The sequence below is a fragment of the Ylistrum balloti genome, unplaced genomic scaffold (assembly GCF_031769215.1).
Source record: "Ylistrum balloti isolate Yb309-2 unplaced genomic scaffold, AGI_CSIRO_Ybal_v1 Utg370554, whole genome shotgun sequence".
NCBI lineage: Eukaryota > Metazoa > Mollusca > Bivalvia > Pectinida > Pectinidae > Ylistrum > Ylistrum balloti.
The window spans coordinates 1,497,992-1,516,166 of NW_026782349.1; the positions used below are offsets into that span (position 1 = coordinate 1,497,992).

Genomic DNA, 18,175 nt, shown 5'->3' on the forward strand with positions numbered 1-18,175 from the left:
ATATAAACTGATGAACACCAACCAAAAACAAAGACATCAGAAACTTCACTGAGATAAAATAAAGTGACATATCAAAATTTATATTATGTATACCTGGGTACTTCTAAAGAAAATAGGTAAGAATTAAGTTGATAGTGATGCTGTGGAGGAACGTTGCATCATAGGACAAATTTACTTGCCTTTCAGGCAGTTGCATTACTAAAAACAATCATCATTCTTTCACAATTTTGGCACGACAATAAGTTTACTGTAATAAATTTGTAAAACAGACTATACTAACTATAATAATTGCTTTTCAGTCTTTCTCGCAGGTCACACTGAGGTGAGATTCTGGGATTTTTATGCTTTTGTGTAATATCTCATTCTCAGAATGTATGGTATCAGGTTTCCATCCACTTTCCCCTAAAAATGTTCAAATTCTCTGATTACAATAATGACCCAGAATTATCTCTGCTGAGATTCATTTTCATAACATGAAAGGCACTTGAGCAACATTTCGCCCCGTCTACTTGACATATTGCAAATCGAATGTCCAGAAGAATACCCTCCTTCGATAGACTGGAAACAAAATAATACACGACAAGTCATACACATCACTTTTATTACTTATATTCATAACAATTCCATTCTTTTGCCAAAAGTCACCACTGAAAACCATCAATACCAATATTTGAATATTATTTTTACAGTATTTCTATGGTACTTTTCCGATAAGTTCATGGAACTTTGTGTACAAGAAAATCTATATGTGGTTTAATTTTTCAAATGTATGACCCAACAGATACATTTATAAAGAATGAAAACATATTGCTTAGTACAACTGGTCGAATAATGATGTCTTTACAGAAGTTAATAAAACTTTGACTAAGGAAGTTAATGAAACTTCGACTTACATCATGCAATGATTCATCACATTACTTTTTATATCTCAACATTGTTATGAAAATAAAGCTAGCTACATCTTCTAAAAAGACCGAGAGGTAAAAAATTTAGTGCAAATGAACTTTAAAATTATTTACATGAAACTCTTTCTGTTAATATTTCCTCATGAATTTTTGAAAATTTAACAGTATGTTTCTCAGCTAAAGAAAGTGATAAATAAATATATTCCTTCAATCTGTAAAGATCAATTCTGTATTCAAAACTTTAAAAAGTCTGGTAAAGGCTCTATCTAATATTAGCAGAGAAAGCAAAATACTGTACATATGTATACAAGAACATATACCTTACATGTAATTAAGCTTGTAATCAGTGAAATTTATCTTTCATTAATCACAAATTCAGAAGACTTCTTATAATCAAATTACGACAGATATACCAGTAGATTGCACATTTAGTATACAAAGTTCATCTGATACCAATTCAACAGTCTCTGAACATTGAACATAAAACATTAATCCCTCTGGTCTGACATAGTTAAACAGATTACTTCTGTCTAATCTCATTCCTTGCCTGGCAAGGTCACAATGATGAATCTTGTCTGCTGTCATTCCTAGCATGACAAGGTCACACTTATGACATCTGGCTGATGTAATTCCAGGCCTGACAAGGTCATACCTGATGATGTTTGTCTGTAATTCCTGGCCTATCAAGGTCACAATGATGACATCTCTCTGATGTCATCCCTCGCAAGAAAAGATAACACTGAAGACTTTTGTCTGATGTCATTCCTGGCCTAACAAGTCACACCTGATGGTTTTTGTCTGTCATTCCTGACCCGACAAGGTCAAACCTGACTTGACAAAGCCTTACTGATGACTTTTGTCTAATTTTGGTCCTAGTATGACAAGGCCTTATCTATGACAACTGACTTAAATTGTTGGACAGACTTGATCACACTGGTGGTCCCTGATTTTTGGATGATTCCCAAAGCTCAAGAAGTCTCTGGTTGCTTACTCCCTTAAAAGGATTGAACTTCAAGTTTACAAGTTCATGGAGCTTGTAATGGAAGTGCATCTGGAGTATTTCAACACTGGCCTGTTCTATACCAGCTTTCAAAGGAGAGAGCTGCAATGTAAAATAACACAAAATGTATATTGTTTTCATGTAAAGTATCTCAACAGTGGAGACAGCTGGAATAAAAGAAATAAGAACATGAAAAATACTTTTTTTATTGTATGTAGAAAATATGTTCATACTTCACAACTGGTAAGAAAATGTGAGACATTTGATGACTACATCTTCATCAGAAAAATGACCAGTGTGAAGTATATACACACTGAGGTACTATATTCCCTTTTATTAGGATCCATAGACTTGAACATATCTAATTCAGTTTTTAAACAATTGACTTTTATGGGAAAGTATGTACACCATAACTTCCTAATACAAGAGGCCCAAAGGGCCTGCATTGCTCACCTAACTACTTCAGTTACTTAGTCATTGAATGAAGAATTTCAAAAATGACTCATTATTTCTAAAATAATTTCCATATTGGTTCCAGGCATTGTAATCAGACAGTAGTCAGAATCACCATGCATAAAAATTGCTTCAGAACTAACTTGGACAGTATCCTTGCCTGGAAGAACTTTTCCCCTATTAGCCCCACATCTCTGATTCCTGGTTGATAAAAAATTTGGTTCATCTCAACTAGGTATGCTTCTGACCAAATCAAGACAGAACCAAACCATTCCCACAATAGAATTTCAGAAAATTTCCTCTATTTCCACTACTTGGCCCCGCCCAAATGGACAGAGACCCACCATTTATACAGAATTAATATCCCTTCACAAGTATGCTTCAGACCAATTAGGACAGAATCCTGATATTTCTACAGAAGAAGGATTTTAAAGAATTTGCTCTATTTCCCCTTTTTGACCTCCATCAGGGCCGAGATCTATTGTTTATACCACTGATTCTCCTTCATCCAAGAATGCTTCAAAATTGGACACATTCCAATCATTCCTACAGTTGGAGTATATGTCTGTAAACGAAATAAAGATTTGCTCTATTTCCCCCAAATGTGGCCCCGCTCCTTCCCACCACAGGTGGCATAGTCCTGCTATTTATACAAAAATTGATATCATTACAGCACTCTTCAGACCAAATTGGAAAGAGTTCTGGTATTTCTACAAAAGAAGATGGATTATGGAAAACCCTATTAGTCCAAGCCCCTCCCACCCTATGGCATCAAGATCCATTGTTTATGCAATATTGATGCCCCTTGATTCACCTGATCTCCATGGAGACCAGTTTCTTTTTCTTCCCATATAGAGACATACTGCACACAGAGTTTCCACACTAGAAATCCAATCATTAATTTTAATGTTCATACAGACAGGTAAAAGTCATGTATCAAAATAATGCCTACTTGACAGATAGGGAAGCGATGGAAAAGTTTTTTGTTTTTAATTTTTGATTGCAGCAGCTAGAGTCATATGAGGACACCAAGAGCACACTGATGATAGGTTGCAAATAAAGTACAAAAGGGAGTAACAGAAAGGAAGGAAAAGAAAAAGCCAAGATCCCATGAGTTGTGATGGAGGCAGCACATCTATTTTGTTGGTCTCTTCAAACCCAGAACGAGGCCCACATTTTTCTATCACCTCCTATCCTTTTGGCCTTCAATGGCCCCTTAACAAATGACATTGGAGAACCCCTTCCCCCTGACCTGCAAGTGGTGCCCATAAAAGTTGCTCCTAATACCAGTGAGATACATTTATATAGATATTGTAACTCCATCTCTAGCACAGGTCATCAGATAATGTATTGCTTTAAGACTCTTCCTTGTTTAGTTGAGAGTAATCATAGACTGATTGAAATCATTGATTAGTTTTTCTGTAATGAGTCAGTAAGTAAGAGCAATCTTTAAACATAGACAAAATTACCGTGATGTATGGGATGTTGGACATGGCAAAATATCGCTTGGCCATTGAATATTCTCCAAGAAGCTCCCCAGTGTTGGCACAGAAATGCTCTGGAAAATGCAGCTTGATGAGGATCCTGGAACAACATCAAACATTCAAAGTGTCAATTTATTTACATAAGTTAGTTTTAATGTGTCTCCCATCAGCTGTTGCAGTAGGTTGGGTGTGTAAGAATGAAAATAATGAAATTTAATATCATCTACTTATTTGACATTGTGTTATTATTTACAATATAGGTAAGTCTCGATAGATATGGTATAGACATAAAGATATCCTTAACAGTTAAATAGTCTTTGCCAGGGCAAGAAATTACTAAAAAAAAATCTGTACTTATTTGACTATTGACTTTGAGATCATTTTCAAGGTGACAGTGACCTACAGCACAGCACTGCCAACAGGCTTTAGTTGATGCAGCAAGTTTCATTAAGATATCTTAAACAGTTTGGAAAAGAAATTATAAGTAGAACCAGAGATGTTGTACTAATGGAATATCTCACCTTTACTTCAAAGGAGAGCCACAATTAACATTATATTTGTTAAACAAGAGGTTTGTTGTAGTCAATGATGTCAATAAATAAAACTTGTCTAGAGAACAAGATAATATGTCTCCATCAATAAATAAAACTTGTCTAGAGAACAAGATAATATGTCTCCATCAATAAATAAAACTTGTCTAGAGAACTAGATAATATGTCTCCATCAATAAATAAAACTTGTCTAGAGAACTAGATAATATGTCTCCATCAATAAATAAAACTTGTCTAGAGAACTAGATAATATGTCTCCATCAATAAATAAAACTTGTCTAGAGAACTAGATAATATGTCTCCATCAATAAATAAAACTTGTCTAGAGAACTAGATAATATGTCTCCATCAATAAATAAAACTTGTCTAGAGAACTAGATAATATGTCTCCATCAATAAATAAAACATATTTCCATCAAGCATCACAAGATCCTTCCAATCATTAAAACCCTATCTGGATGTTTAGAAAAAGATATTTAAAGTATGAGTCAATTTGACCCCTGGTGGGTGGAGATCACATAATTCACAATGTTGGTTTATCTTTGAACAGGGAAGGTTTCTACAAAAGTGAAGTAAAATTTGGTAAGGGGTTTTTGAGAAGAAGTTGAAAATGTAAAAAAATTACAGATACATGATGCTGGACAAAGGGCATTACAATAGGTCATCATGAGACTATGTCTCAGGTGATCCTAAGTCTCAGGTGATCCTAACAAGAGTCTCAGGTGATCCGAAGTCTCAGGTGATCCTAACAAGAGTCTCAGGTGATCCTAACAAGAGGCCTAGCAGCCTTGGTAGTCACCAGAAGTAAACAATATTGAATATAAAGGTTAGAAAAAAGATTCTCATACACTTTACTAGCTTTGGGTACTTCATCTTGGTGTGAACTCCATACTTTTCTTGAAATTTCATCTTTGTTTTCATCCACAACCAACATGAAATCTAAATAAAAATAAAGAACATATATAAATACACATATGAAACTTCATATATCAATGTATATATACTTTATTCAATATTCTATAATACATAGTTTGAAGATAATTCTCATGAGTTTGATACACACTACCAACTGCTTTAGTACCTGTAATGCTGGTGATTATACACAATACCAACTGCTTTAGTACCTGTAATGTGGGCGATCATACACAATACCAACTGCTTTAGTACCTGTAATGTGGGCTATCATACACAATACCAACTGCTTTAGTACCTGTAATGTGGGCTATCATACACAATACCAACTGCTTTAGTACCTGTAATGCTGGCAATCATACACAATACCAACTGCTTTAGTACCTGTTATGCTGGCGATCATACACAATACCAACTGCTTTAGTACCTGTAATGTGGGCGATCATACACAATACCAACTGCTTTAGTACCTGTAATGTGGGCTATCATACACAATACCAACTGCTTTAGTACCTGTAATGCTGGCAATCATACACAATACCAACTGCTTTAGTACCTGTTATGCTGGCGATCATACACAATACCAACTGCTTTAGTACCTGTAATGTGGGCGATCATACACAATACCAACTGCTTTAGTACCTGTTATGTGGGCGATCATACACAATACCAACTGCTTTAGTACCTGTAATGCTGGCGATCATACACAATACCAACTGCTTTAGTACCTGTAATGTGGGCTATCATACACAATACCAACTGCTTTAGTACCTGTAATGTGGGCGATCATACACAATACCAACTGCTTTAGTACCTGTTATGTGGGCGATCATACACAATACCAACTGCTTTAGTACCTGTAATGCTGGCGATCATACACAATACCAACTGCTTTAGTACCTGTAATGTGGGCTATCATACACAATACCAACTGCTTTAGTACCTGTGATTCCACAATCAAATGGTGATCAACCACCCACAGTTTTGATGACTAAACACACAACCACCCAAACAATAATCAACCACTACTTCATCACTGATTTACTCACCAAACAAACGATAGTCAACCACTACTTCATCACTGATTTACTCACCAAACAAACGATAATCAACCACTACTTCATCACTGATTTACTCACCACCCAAATGATAATCAACCACTACTTCATCACTAATTTACTCACCAAACAAACGATAATCAACCACTACTTCATCACTGATTTACTCACCACCCAAATGATAATCAACCACTACTTCATCACTAATTTACTCACCATCCAAACGATAATCAACCACTACTTCATCACTGATTTACTCACCAAACAAACGATAATCAACCACTACTTCATCACTAATTTACTCACCATCCAAACGATAATCAACCACTACTTCATCACTGATTTACTCACCACCCAAATGATAATCAACCACTACTTCATCACTGATTTACTCACCAAACAAACGATAATCAACCACTACTTCATCACTGATTTACTCACCAAACAAACGATAATCAACCACTACTTCATCACTGATTTACTCACCAAACAAACGATAATCAACCACTACTTCATCACTGATTTACTCACCAAACAAACGATAATCAACCACTACTTCATCACTGATTTACTCACCAAACAAACGATAATCAACCACTACTTCATCACTGATTTACTCACCAAACAAACGATAATCAACCACTACTTCATCACTGATTTACTCACCAAACAAACGATAATCAACCACTACTTCATCACTGATTTACTCACCAAACAAACGATAATCAACCACTACTTCATCACTGATTTACTCACCAAACAAACGATAATCAACCACTACTTCATCACTGATTTACGATAATCTACTTCATCACAAACTCACCAAACAAACGATAATCAACCACTACTTCATCACTGATTTACTCACCAAACAAACGATAATCAACCACTACTTCATCACTGATTTACTCACCAAACAAACGATAATCAACCACTACTTCATCACTAATTTACTCACCAAACAAACGATAATCAACCACTACTTCATCACTAATTTACTCACCAAACAAACGATAATCAACCACTACTTCATCACTGATTTACTCACCAAACAAACGATAATCAACCACTACTTCATCACTGATTTACTCACCAAACAAACGATAATCAACCACTACTTCATCACTGATTTACTCACCAAACAAACGATAATCAACCACTACTTCATCACTGATTTACTCACCAAACAAACGATAATCAACCACTACTTCATCACTGATTTACTCACCACACAAATGATAATCAACCACTACTTCATCACTGATTTACTCACCAAACAAACGATAATCAACCACTACTTCATCACTAATTTACTCACCAAACAAACGATAATCAACCACTACTTCATCACTGATTTACTCACCAAACAAACGATAATCAACCACTACTTCATCACTGATTTACTCACCACACAAATGATAATCAACCACTACTTCATCACTGATTTACTCACCAAACAAACGATAATCAACCACTACTTCATCACTGATTTACTCACCAAACAAACGATAATCAACCACTACTTCATCACTGATTTACTCACCAAACAAATGATAATCAACCACTACTTCATCACTCACCAAACAAACGATTTACATCACTGATTTACTCACCACCTAATTTACTCACCAAACAAACGATAATCAACCACTACTTCATCACTGATTTACTCACCACCCAAATGATAATCAACCACTACTTCATCACTGATTTACTCACCAAACAAACGATAATCAACTACTACTTCATCACTGATTTACTCACCACCCAAATGATAATCAACCACTACTTCATCACTAATTTACTCACCATCCAAACGATAATCAACCACTACTTCATCACTGATTTACTCACCACCCAAACGATAATCAACCACTACTTCATCACTAATTTACTCACCAAACAAACGATAATCAACCACTACTTCATCACTGATTTACTCACCACACAAACGATAATCAACCACTACTTCATCACTGATTTACTCACCACCCAAATGATAATCAACCACTACTTCATCACTAATTTACTCACCATCCAAACGATAATCAACCACTACTTCATCACTGATTTACTCACCACCCAAACGATAATCAACCACTACTTCATCACTGATTTACTCACCACCCAAATGATAATCAACCACTACTTCATCACTAATTTACTCACCAAACAAACGATAATCAACCACTACTTCATCACTGATTTACTCACCAATCAAACGATAATCAGCTACTACTTCATCACTGATTTACTCACCAATCAAAAATGATTTCACTTTTATGTTGTCAACAACAGGAAGCTTCAAGAGAGAGGACAATGCTTTCTTTGCAACCTGTAAAGTCGTATCTGAAATTCAGAAAAAATATATAGAGTTTATTGCATGGTTCATAAAGTGATGTTCTGCCACTCTTCTGTATGTACATGACACTGAGAGAGTAGATTCTGGAGAATTTTACTGCATTCAAAATCATCTATATAACATGTCCCACACATGGTCAAATTGATACCGGGATTAGAACATGGCATTTTGGCAAAGATGATCCATTGCACATCACACCACATAACAATGAGCATTGTCTGGTAAAAATAATCACATTGAACTGGCATATAAATAGAACAAAAAGAAATTGCAGGACAATTTCAATAAACATGGATGTGTTGTCGTCAAATTAGCTTCAAGATGACTCAGTAAGTTTTGTGACTGCTGCAGATCTCACCACACACCATAATGCTACCATCATCAAATTTAACCCTTCATATTTCACCATGCAGTTACATTTATTGGCATAACATTCACCATGACAGGAAAAAACAAGCCAACACCCATCTGGGCAGTACAATATGAATCTTGACTTATCAGAGAAAAGTACCCGGCACTATCTTTGCCTAGGAAACCTGTACTTTGGATGGTTTCACTATCATATTTGTATCTATGAAGATAAAGGGGCATTCTCACTGCTACAAAATGAGGCTTGGTGCCACAGTAGCAGAGATGCCTCAGCACAGTATTATCACTTAATATTCTCAGACTGAAAGTCCCTTGCATTTAATTTGCATTTTTTGCAAGTGATGCAAATCCTGACCAGGCATTGCTACCTTTGTTTGTCAGTGTTTGTTGGCTATAGAGAGGAGAAATAGTACTTTTGTGGACATTCAGAGCCCTTGTCACAGCTCTTTGGGTGTTTCCAGCCGACAATAACTGCATTATCCTGTTGTGTTAAGGATAGAAAGCCTCAACATCTTTTTTTTCAATGACAAACAAATTTCAATATCAGACTATTATTGCCAAACACCTGAGGGATGACCAACAAGTCTGAGAGCACAAAATGTTGCCATGTGTATATCAGTGCACATAATAATTGCAGTATGTATTGATGTCTCAAGGACATAAGAACATGTAGTGTGATCTAGTTTATTAACCCAACCACATGGTACAAAATTGGTATCAATTCTTTATTGATATTTAAAATCATTGACATTTAATTGGAAGTTGCCTTGGTTTTGCAAGTCAGTATATTATGATGTCACAGTGGAGAATAAATAGATCTGATTTCACGATGACATTAAGAAAGCATTTACATATACATATTGTATTTAAAAACATTATTTTAATGGTACTTATCACCAATCTTAATATTAAACATGAATATATCAATTACAAATGATAGTTTTCAGTATTTACCAATAAAAGATCCAACATCCCTGAAAACTTCAACACGAATTCTTCAATATTTACCAACATTGATGTGCATCAGACAATAACAGGAAGAAATTTTGATTGATAAGGATCATAAACAACTTACAGTTTCGTTGATTTCCGCTTCTAACATTGAACATTGGAATATCAAAGGTAAACATTGATATCTCGTCTGTTGTGAGGGGTGTGGGTTGTACCATTGCTCGTCGATACCAATACAGACCTGCTTACAAAAAAATCATTGTTAAATAGAAATTCCAATTTTTGCATTGATAGTTCAAAGTAAAATATTCACACATGCACATTACTCCTCCTCTTTCTTTTGTATTTGTATTTACATATGAAATTTACAAATTTCTCTTAAGAGTAAATTGTCACCTGTCTGTCATTTTATTTTACTGATCAGCCCCAAAATCAAAAGAGCACATCTAGAGACCAAAGGAATTTAAATATGAAATCTGAAAACTATCCATCAAGTACATCCTTGCTTTTCTATCAAACCCCAAATAGTCTCTAAGCACAACTACCAACTGAGACAAACCTATATATGAAATGTGAAATTTGAGAGCTCCTGCATAAATTAGAAAGGGGGAGGGGCATTTTATACCTGGCATGGTCTTATTGTCAGGACTGATGTATAAATAACAGTAAGGTATTACAGAACCATGAAATACGAAAGTTGTTAATATTTCCATTGAACAACATTGGAAATGTGCAAGAGCATGCCTCTAAGTCAGATTTAGTGGCTAATAAGAAATATTATTAGAAATAGCTCTTACATTTAATGTCACTTCGATCCATTGACCAGGACTTTCGTCGAGCATGACCTCTAAGCAGAGACGAACTCCTGCCCAGCCACAAGAATGAACACATCAACTTGTAAACATCAGCATCTTGAAACTTGTCAAACTCCTTGGGTATGTAGTGGTCTGCTGCTTGGAAAAATGCCATTTGCTTCCTTGGCTCATATCCAAAGAAACCAAAAGATTTCAAAATTAAGTAAAGATCTGTAGCAGAATAACTTTCCCCACATTTCAGAAAATGATCGGAGGCTGCATCCATGATGACAGGACTGAGATACCGAATGGTGCATAGGTACTCAAGGGTTTGGCCCAATATTTCATTTTTGACTTGTGGCCCTTTACTAAAGATGTATTTTTCAAGGGCATGGATTAAGTCAGCATTGTGTTGCTGTCTCTCTTGGAAATAGGTAAGAACATTCAGAAGATCTGATGTCTTTATCTCGTGTATGTGTAGCAGTGTCCATTTGGCAATACTGAATGCTAGAGTATCATTCCTACATTTCAGACGTGACAAATTAGCAGAGATCTTGCCGATACCCCTACTTCCAAACTGCCATCCAAACTTTACTAACTGACTCTGGATTATTTTCAACAGCTGGTCAGTGATATCCATGTTGGCCGGCACATGATCAAGATATTTCAGTAGGTCCTCCAAATCTAATTCAGTATATCTACTGGTGATATGTAGCCAGATGTCTTGTAGTAAGTCAGTGTGCTTTGTGTTCTGTAGTATCTCGGTAAGGCTGAATACTGCATATTTACCAAGTGTGCCATCTTCCATTTTCTTCTGTATAAGATTTAGAGTGAATTCTTTGATTTCTGATTCCGGCTCTTTCTCTTCAAGAAACTGTTTGGCTAATTCAACTAAATTTTCATCACTCAGTGTTTCAATGTTTCGCTGTGCAATTCCAAATAGTTGCTGTATGATGACTTTGCTCACAAAGGACTTGCCAGGTGTCTTCTGCTTGTCCCGTCGCTTCCTATCTAAGACTTTCAGTTTAATGAGGGTGAGAGCTGCTGCGTGACTGCTTAGTATATCTGGCTGTATATCCAGCAAATGCAACACTTCGCTACTAGATTCACAATCCTGAAGTCTTTCCATATATATCATTTCTTCTTCTGACAATTGTGGAATTAGCTTGTCATAATTTTCATCTTGTATTATCTTGTCACCTACATGTCGCATTATGATTGGAACATCATAAATGCCATCAGCCCTCTCAGCTATTGCTGTAGAAATGGAGTAGAGTTTCTTTCTGTTTCTTTCTTTGAAAGTTGTTGAAGAGCATTTCTGACACCTAGCAACTGAAGCTGCTACTTGGCCAAGATTTCTCTCCAACAGCCTCCTGCGGCATAATGTAACTAGTTGTTTCACTGAAGTCTGCAGCAAAGATGAAGAAATTGACACCGCCATCTTTTTTTTAAAAAAAATTCCTTTTAAGACAATTTCTTGTATGTTTTCCTCAGGGAAGTTATTTGTTGTTTATCTGAAAAAAAAACCCAGACTTTTGGTGAATAAAAAGTATACATGTACTAATTGTATCCTTTATATTGATATAACAGTAAATATAGCAGGGGAAATATTATATTGATACATGTACATACAACACATATTGCAGTTGTTTTACATAAAGAATATATAATAAAGCATTGCATATGATACAAATCCCTTTGTGGTTCATCCTTGACTTGAGCCCAATAAAACAAGGAGTCACAAAGCATGGCATCATGCCTTGCACCCAGAAACCAAAATATGATATTATATCCAGTATAACAATTTGTGACATCACTCAATTATGTACGGCTACTATCACCTTAAAACCTAATACAGTGAAAGCGCTAGTGCAAAATGTAATGATTTTTTTTTTGTCAATTAAATTGCTTTGCATTTCCTCAACTTAAACATTATATATGTATGTATATATCAACCTTATTGCAACCCTTTATTCAATATCTTCAATATCTCCAAGGAAGCATCTCAATCTCCTATAGCTTCTACCCTTAGAGAGGTCACTGGCAAAATATCTGTAGTAGGAAGCAGTAATGAAAAACACACTCCCACCACTAGGGTTTGAACTAGTGACCCTTCAGTCTCTTGCTGAACACTCTACTGCTTGACTAAAGGGAAATTCCCAGTAGCTGAGGCTAGTTAGGCAATCTATACTTTCAACTTCTACATATATTTCCTTTGATAAGACCGTACAGTTTCTACAACAGTAACTGTTACATCAAATTTCAAGTAGACAGCACTATCAATCAAAACATTTTTTACCTTGCTGAATATTAATGTTACTTTTAATAATATCTTGCACAAGTTACTGTTTAAATGACTTCGGATACTTCTGGCTACAAATCCACATTGGCATATAATTGACTAGTTAGCATATTACAGGAAAGCAAGGCCTATCATTCATAGTCTATTTTTATTCACTTGACAGATAACAACAAAACATCGACATCCGAGGATGGATTGATTGGTTTTATCACCATATCTGGGATGTGTAATAAGTATTAAGACCGTTTCGAAATATCTAACGGTCCGGGACCGATGTCAAGACTATTTAATAGGCAAGTTTGCGAATTATACGCAATGTCAGTATGCGGAATAAGGTTATGTCTATTACTGCTCCTCTGATTATATCCCTGTTTATATGACCTATTGATAAAACGTAACATTGATTCGTCAGACTTTGTGTGGTTGTGAGAAATGGTGGTTTCGGTCCTTCTGCAATTACTTACGTAAACTTTCGCAATAAAAATTCAGCTAGTGTGTTAGAGGCAAAATTGTGATAATCCTATAAGGTAACATAACAATTTTTACTGTCTTACCATGACGCACATGTCTTCTTTCCTTACGAAACGCATCCAAAAATAATGTGTGATAGTCTTTAGAATTATAAGAAAATACAATTTGTATATTGTCTTGTATTCACATGAATGTGTCAAAAATATATTAAGCTTGCGAAAAACAATTGATCATAACTTTAATTCAATAATGTTTTGAATATAGGAAGAATTATGTTCTGACCAATATTTGAATTAAAACTTGAATATAAAAATTATTTTAAAGACTATCACAGGGAACGTCAACAATTCACGAGGCCCATGCCATGCTGGGCCCCGTTATGAAATAGCTTATGAAACATAATTCTTTTGGAATTAAAAAAGGACCCAAAAGGTAGATATGTATTCGTAAGAGGAACTCATTGTATAAGTAAAGAGTCACGACCTTTGTTATATCCATCATTTATTAAACCAAAGAAAATTAGTGTTTACCGATAGAAGGGAGGTAACTCTTAGACAATTCATTACTGATGAAAAAACAACACAATGTTAACTTGTCAACATAATCCACACACTCCAAACCAAATTCAATAAAACCAAGGGAAATATGAACGATAGCAAAAAAACACTCGGAGACTCATGTGAATGTATTGGGAGAATAAGACCAGATATCCGGGAAGGGTTAGCGTCTTGGTCAATCCAAGGAAGTAAGTAATGCAATTTTATCAAATGAGAACAAGGTATACAACAACGGAATCAACAGGCAAATTTACCGGCCACCATCAAACACTCACAGTTTTATGTCGCACAAAGGAAATAAACATTTCTTAATAAGATCACTATGAGGACAGTAAAACTTCCCTTTAATTTTCATCAACTTTATCTTTTGAAACCACTAGTAACAAGTTACTCAGTCATTTGACATATTGCACGAAAACCATTGATCGAATCAACTGCGACATGTACGCATACTTTGGAGATGTAGGATTGTTGCTATCCAGTAATAGAGAATTCATAACAGGGAAATTGAAACGACCGAGCTTATTATACAGCTTACGATGGAAAGCTGTCCACGTTGGTTTCGTTGTAGAAAAAGATCGCAAGCGTCTCAGTAATGTAGAAGTGTCTATAGTGACTTGATCTCCGATTCTGGTGAGTTTATACTGATGCAAATACTTAATAGTTTCAAGTCACGATAAACAATAAAGTTGGACATGTGATTAAACGGTTTGATACACAATATTAGCAGACATAATATCTGTGTATCCACAGGTGTGTGTTTGGTGGAAGTGAAGTGAAGGCAAGCTTATTAAAGGGTTTGGAAAATGAAAGTCGTTTTCACTAAATACGTACAACGTACAAAGCAATGTGTGTTCTTGGCTTTATTTATGTCGTTGTACAGGCGAATTCATGTTTGTGTTCAGGTGCACGTGAGAGTACAATACTTTCTATTTACTTCTCTATAAATTAGTCTATTTTATATGATTCACAGACGTTATTGACACGCGAGTCCCCGATTAAGGTTTGACCGCAGAATGACATCTACATATGCCGTGTTAATTACTTTCCGTGGTGGTAATACAATTAGCACAAACGTATGTATTGCTTTGAGATCTGATGATAACAAACAGTTGACTTTAAATCCTCATTTCATGTGTTGCGTGTGTACCGTCTTAATTAGAGCACTAGAAACGGCGGTGACACCAAAGGAGAAATTCCTTGTTCTAAGGAAGGTTTAGAGAGGAGATGACATTTAGATAGCGTGTGAAATGATTTTATCTAGAAAAGTTTAAGTATAAGGTTGGATTTCCTTCGCTCTATGTTATACCATATGGTCTACTTTAGTTATAATGAAACATTATTGAGCTGTTTTGACTTCATAGTCGCGGGTATTCACAGCCAAAAGAGCTATTTAAACTGTGAAATGCCACATACATTGTTCGCTTGGTCGTAGCGACAATTTATTGAAACGACTGAAATCTGAAAAAAAGTTCACAGAGCTGTTATGAGCCACTCAATACCTATATTTCATTGTCAAACAAATTTTTGCTCGCGTTTACAGGTTTTTTGCTAGCTTTTCATTAAAAATATTTTGTGTGCGTTCATATCCGGATAGAAAACTAAAGCACGTGTTGGTACATGGATTTAAATCGTCGTTATTCGAACAATTAAAACAGAACTAGTATCGTTTTAAGTGTTTGTATTTTGTACTAAATTTATACAGATATATGCTACCACCACTACTACTACTGCCACTACTACTACTACTACTACTACTACTACTACTACCACCACCACCACTACTACTACTACTACTACTACTACTACCACCACCACCACCACTACTACTACATTACTAGTACTACTACTACTACTACCACCACCACCACCACCACAACCACTAGCACCGCCATAACAATTACTACCACCACCACCACCGCCGCTGCCCCGCCTCCAACACCATCACCACCACCAACCACCTTATTTGTTCACATTGTACAATGGCTTTATCTAATACGGGAGTTTCATACCGGTATTCTATTGCTTGTTTAAAGATATATTTCAAATGACTATGGGTTACACTGTGATACAGACATTCATTGATAGTACTGCATAAATCTAAGCTAAGGTTTTTAAATTAATTTTTCGCGTGTTTGCTACATACAAGTACAAGTCAATAATTACAGATGAGCCGTAATGACACAATGTTGGACGAATTGCTGACTTCATCTGTCTCCTAATCCAACGGAAGTATTGACTAATTATAGTCATAAAGGGAAATGGAAAAAATCATCCGAAGTCCTGAAAATAGGACTGAAAAGCCTTCTTTTTCCTATGTGTCTTGGAACACCAATACACATTCTGTTTCCTATGTGTCTTGGAAAACCACTACACCTTCTGTTTCCTATGTGTCTTGGAACACCAATACACATTCTGTTTCCTATGTACCTTGGAATACCACTAAACCTTCTGTTTCCTATGTTTCTTGGAACACCACTACACCTTCTGTTTCCTATGTACCTTTGAACACCAATAAACCTTCTGTTTCCTATGTGTCTTGGAACACCACTACACATTCTGTTTCCTATGTGTCTTGGAACACCAACACACATTCTGTTTCCTATGTACCTTGGAATACCACTAAACCTTCTGTTTCCTATGTTTCTTGGAACACCACTACACCTTCTGTTTCCTATGTGTCTTGGAACACCACTAAACCTTTTGTTTCCTGTTTGTCTTGGAACACCACTACACCTTCTGTTGTTTCCTATGTGTCTTGGGACACCACTACACCTTCTGTTTCCTGTTTGTTTTGGAACATCACTACACCTTCTATTTCCTATGTGTCCTGGAACACCACTACACCTTCTGTTTCCTGTTTGTCTTGGATCATCACTACATCTTCTGTTTCCTATGTGTCTTGGAACACCAAAACACCTTCTGATTCCTTTGTGTCTTGGAACATCACTACACCTTCTGTTTCCTATGTGTCTTGGAACACCACTACACCTTCTGTTTCCTTTGTGTCTTGGAACACCAATACACCTTCTGTTTCCTATGTACCTTGGAATATCACTACACCTTCTTTTTCCTATGTACCTTGGAACACCACATCCCCTTCTGTTTCCTATGTGTCTTGGAACACCACTACACATTCTGTTTCCTATGTGTCTTGGAACACCACTACACATTCTGTTTCCTGTTTGTCTTGGAACACCACTACACATTCTGTTTCCTATGTACCTTGGACCACCACTACACCTTCTGTTTCCTATGTACCTTGGAACACCACTACACATTCTATTTCCTGTTTGTCTTGGAACACCACTACACATTCTGTTTCCTATGTACCTTGGAACACCACTACACATTCTGTTTCCTATGTACCTTGGAACACCACTACACCTTCTGTTTCCTATGTGTCTTGGAACACCAATACACATTCTGTTTCCTTTGTGTCTTGGAACACCAATACACTTTCTGTTTCCTTTGTGTCTTGGAACACCAATACACCTTCTGTTTCCTATGTGTCTTTGAACATCACTTCACCTTCTGTTTCCTGTTTGTCTTGGAACACCACTACACCTTCTGTTTCCTATGTGTCTTTGAACATCACTTCACCTTCTGTTTCCTATGTGTCTTGGAACACCACTACACCTTCTGTTTCCTTTGTGTCGTGAAACATCACTACACCTTCTGTTTCCTATGTGTTTTGGAACACCACTACACATTCTGTTTCCTGTTTGTCTTGGAACACCACTACACATTCTGTTTCCTATGTACCATGGAACACCACTTCACATTCTGTTTCCTATGTACCTTGGAACACCACTACACCTTCTGTTTCCTATGTGTCTTGGAACACCAATACACATTCTGTTTCCTATGTGTCTTGGAACACCAATTCACCTTCTGTTTCCTATGTACCTTGGAACACCACTACACCTTCTGTTTCCTATGTGTCTTGGAACACCACTACACCTTCTGTTTCCTTTGTGTCTTGGAACACCAATACACCTTCTGT

At 36.2% G+C, this 18,175-nt stretch overlaps 2 protein-coding genes across 2 annotated transcripts; both read right to left on the reverse strand.

Annotated features, from left to right (window-relative positions):
• Window positions 1–587: 587 nt before the first annotated feature.
• On the reverse strand, window positions 588–13,720 carry LOC132556181 (uncharacterized). Its single transcript, XM_060220570.1, has 7 exons — window positions 13,696–13,720; window positions 10,843–12,353; window positions 10,170–10,286; window positions 8,623–8,712; window positions 5,242–5,332; window positions 3,828–3,942; window positions 588–2,007 (listed from the first exon to the last, which is right to left on the reverse strand). The coding sequence occupies exons 2-7, from the start codon at window positions 12,278–12,280 to the stop codon at window positions 1,834–1,836; spliced, it is 2,025 nt and encodes a 674-aa protein (XP_060076553.1). The 5' UTR covers window positions 12,281–12,353; window positions 13,696–13,720; the 3' UTR covers window positions 588–1,833.
• A 2,698-nt stretch (window positions 13,721–16,418) lies between these two features.
• LOC132556205 (myosin light chain kinase, smooth muscle-like) lies at window positions 16,419–17,594 on the reverse strand. The gene has a single exon (XM_060220598.1). The coding sequence runs from the start codon at window positions 17,592–17,594 to the stop codon at window positions 16,419–16,421; it is 1,176 nt and encodes a 391-aa protein (XP_060076581.1).
• Window positions 17,595–18,175: the final 581 nt, after the last annotated feature.

Coding starts and splice junctions, on each gene's coding strand:
- LOC132556205 (XM_060220598.1), bottom strand. CDS start 17,594: ATGTGTATTGGTGTTCCAAGACACATAGGAAACAGAAGGTGTAGTGGT.
- LOC132556181 (XM_060220570.1), bottom strand. CDS start 12,280: ATGGCGGTGTCAATTTCTTCATCTTTGCTGCAGACTTCAGTGAAACAA. Junction 10,287..10,842: donor GGATCGAAGTGACATTAAAT/GTAAGAGCTATT, acceptor TTTTGTAAGCAG/GTCTGTATTGGTATCGACGA. Junction 3,943..5,241: donor GTACCCAAAGCTAGTAAAGT/GTATGAGAATCT, acceptor ATGTTGTTCCAG/GATCCTCATCAAGCTGCATT.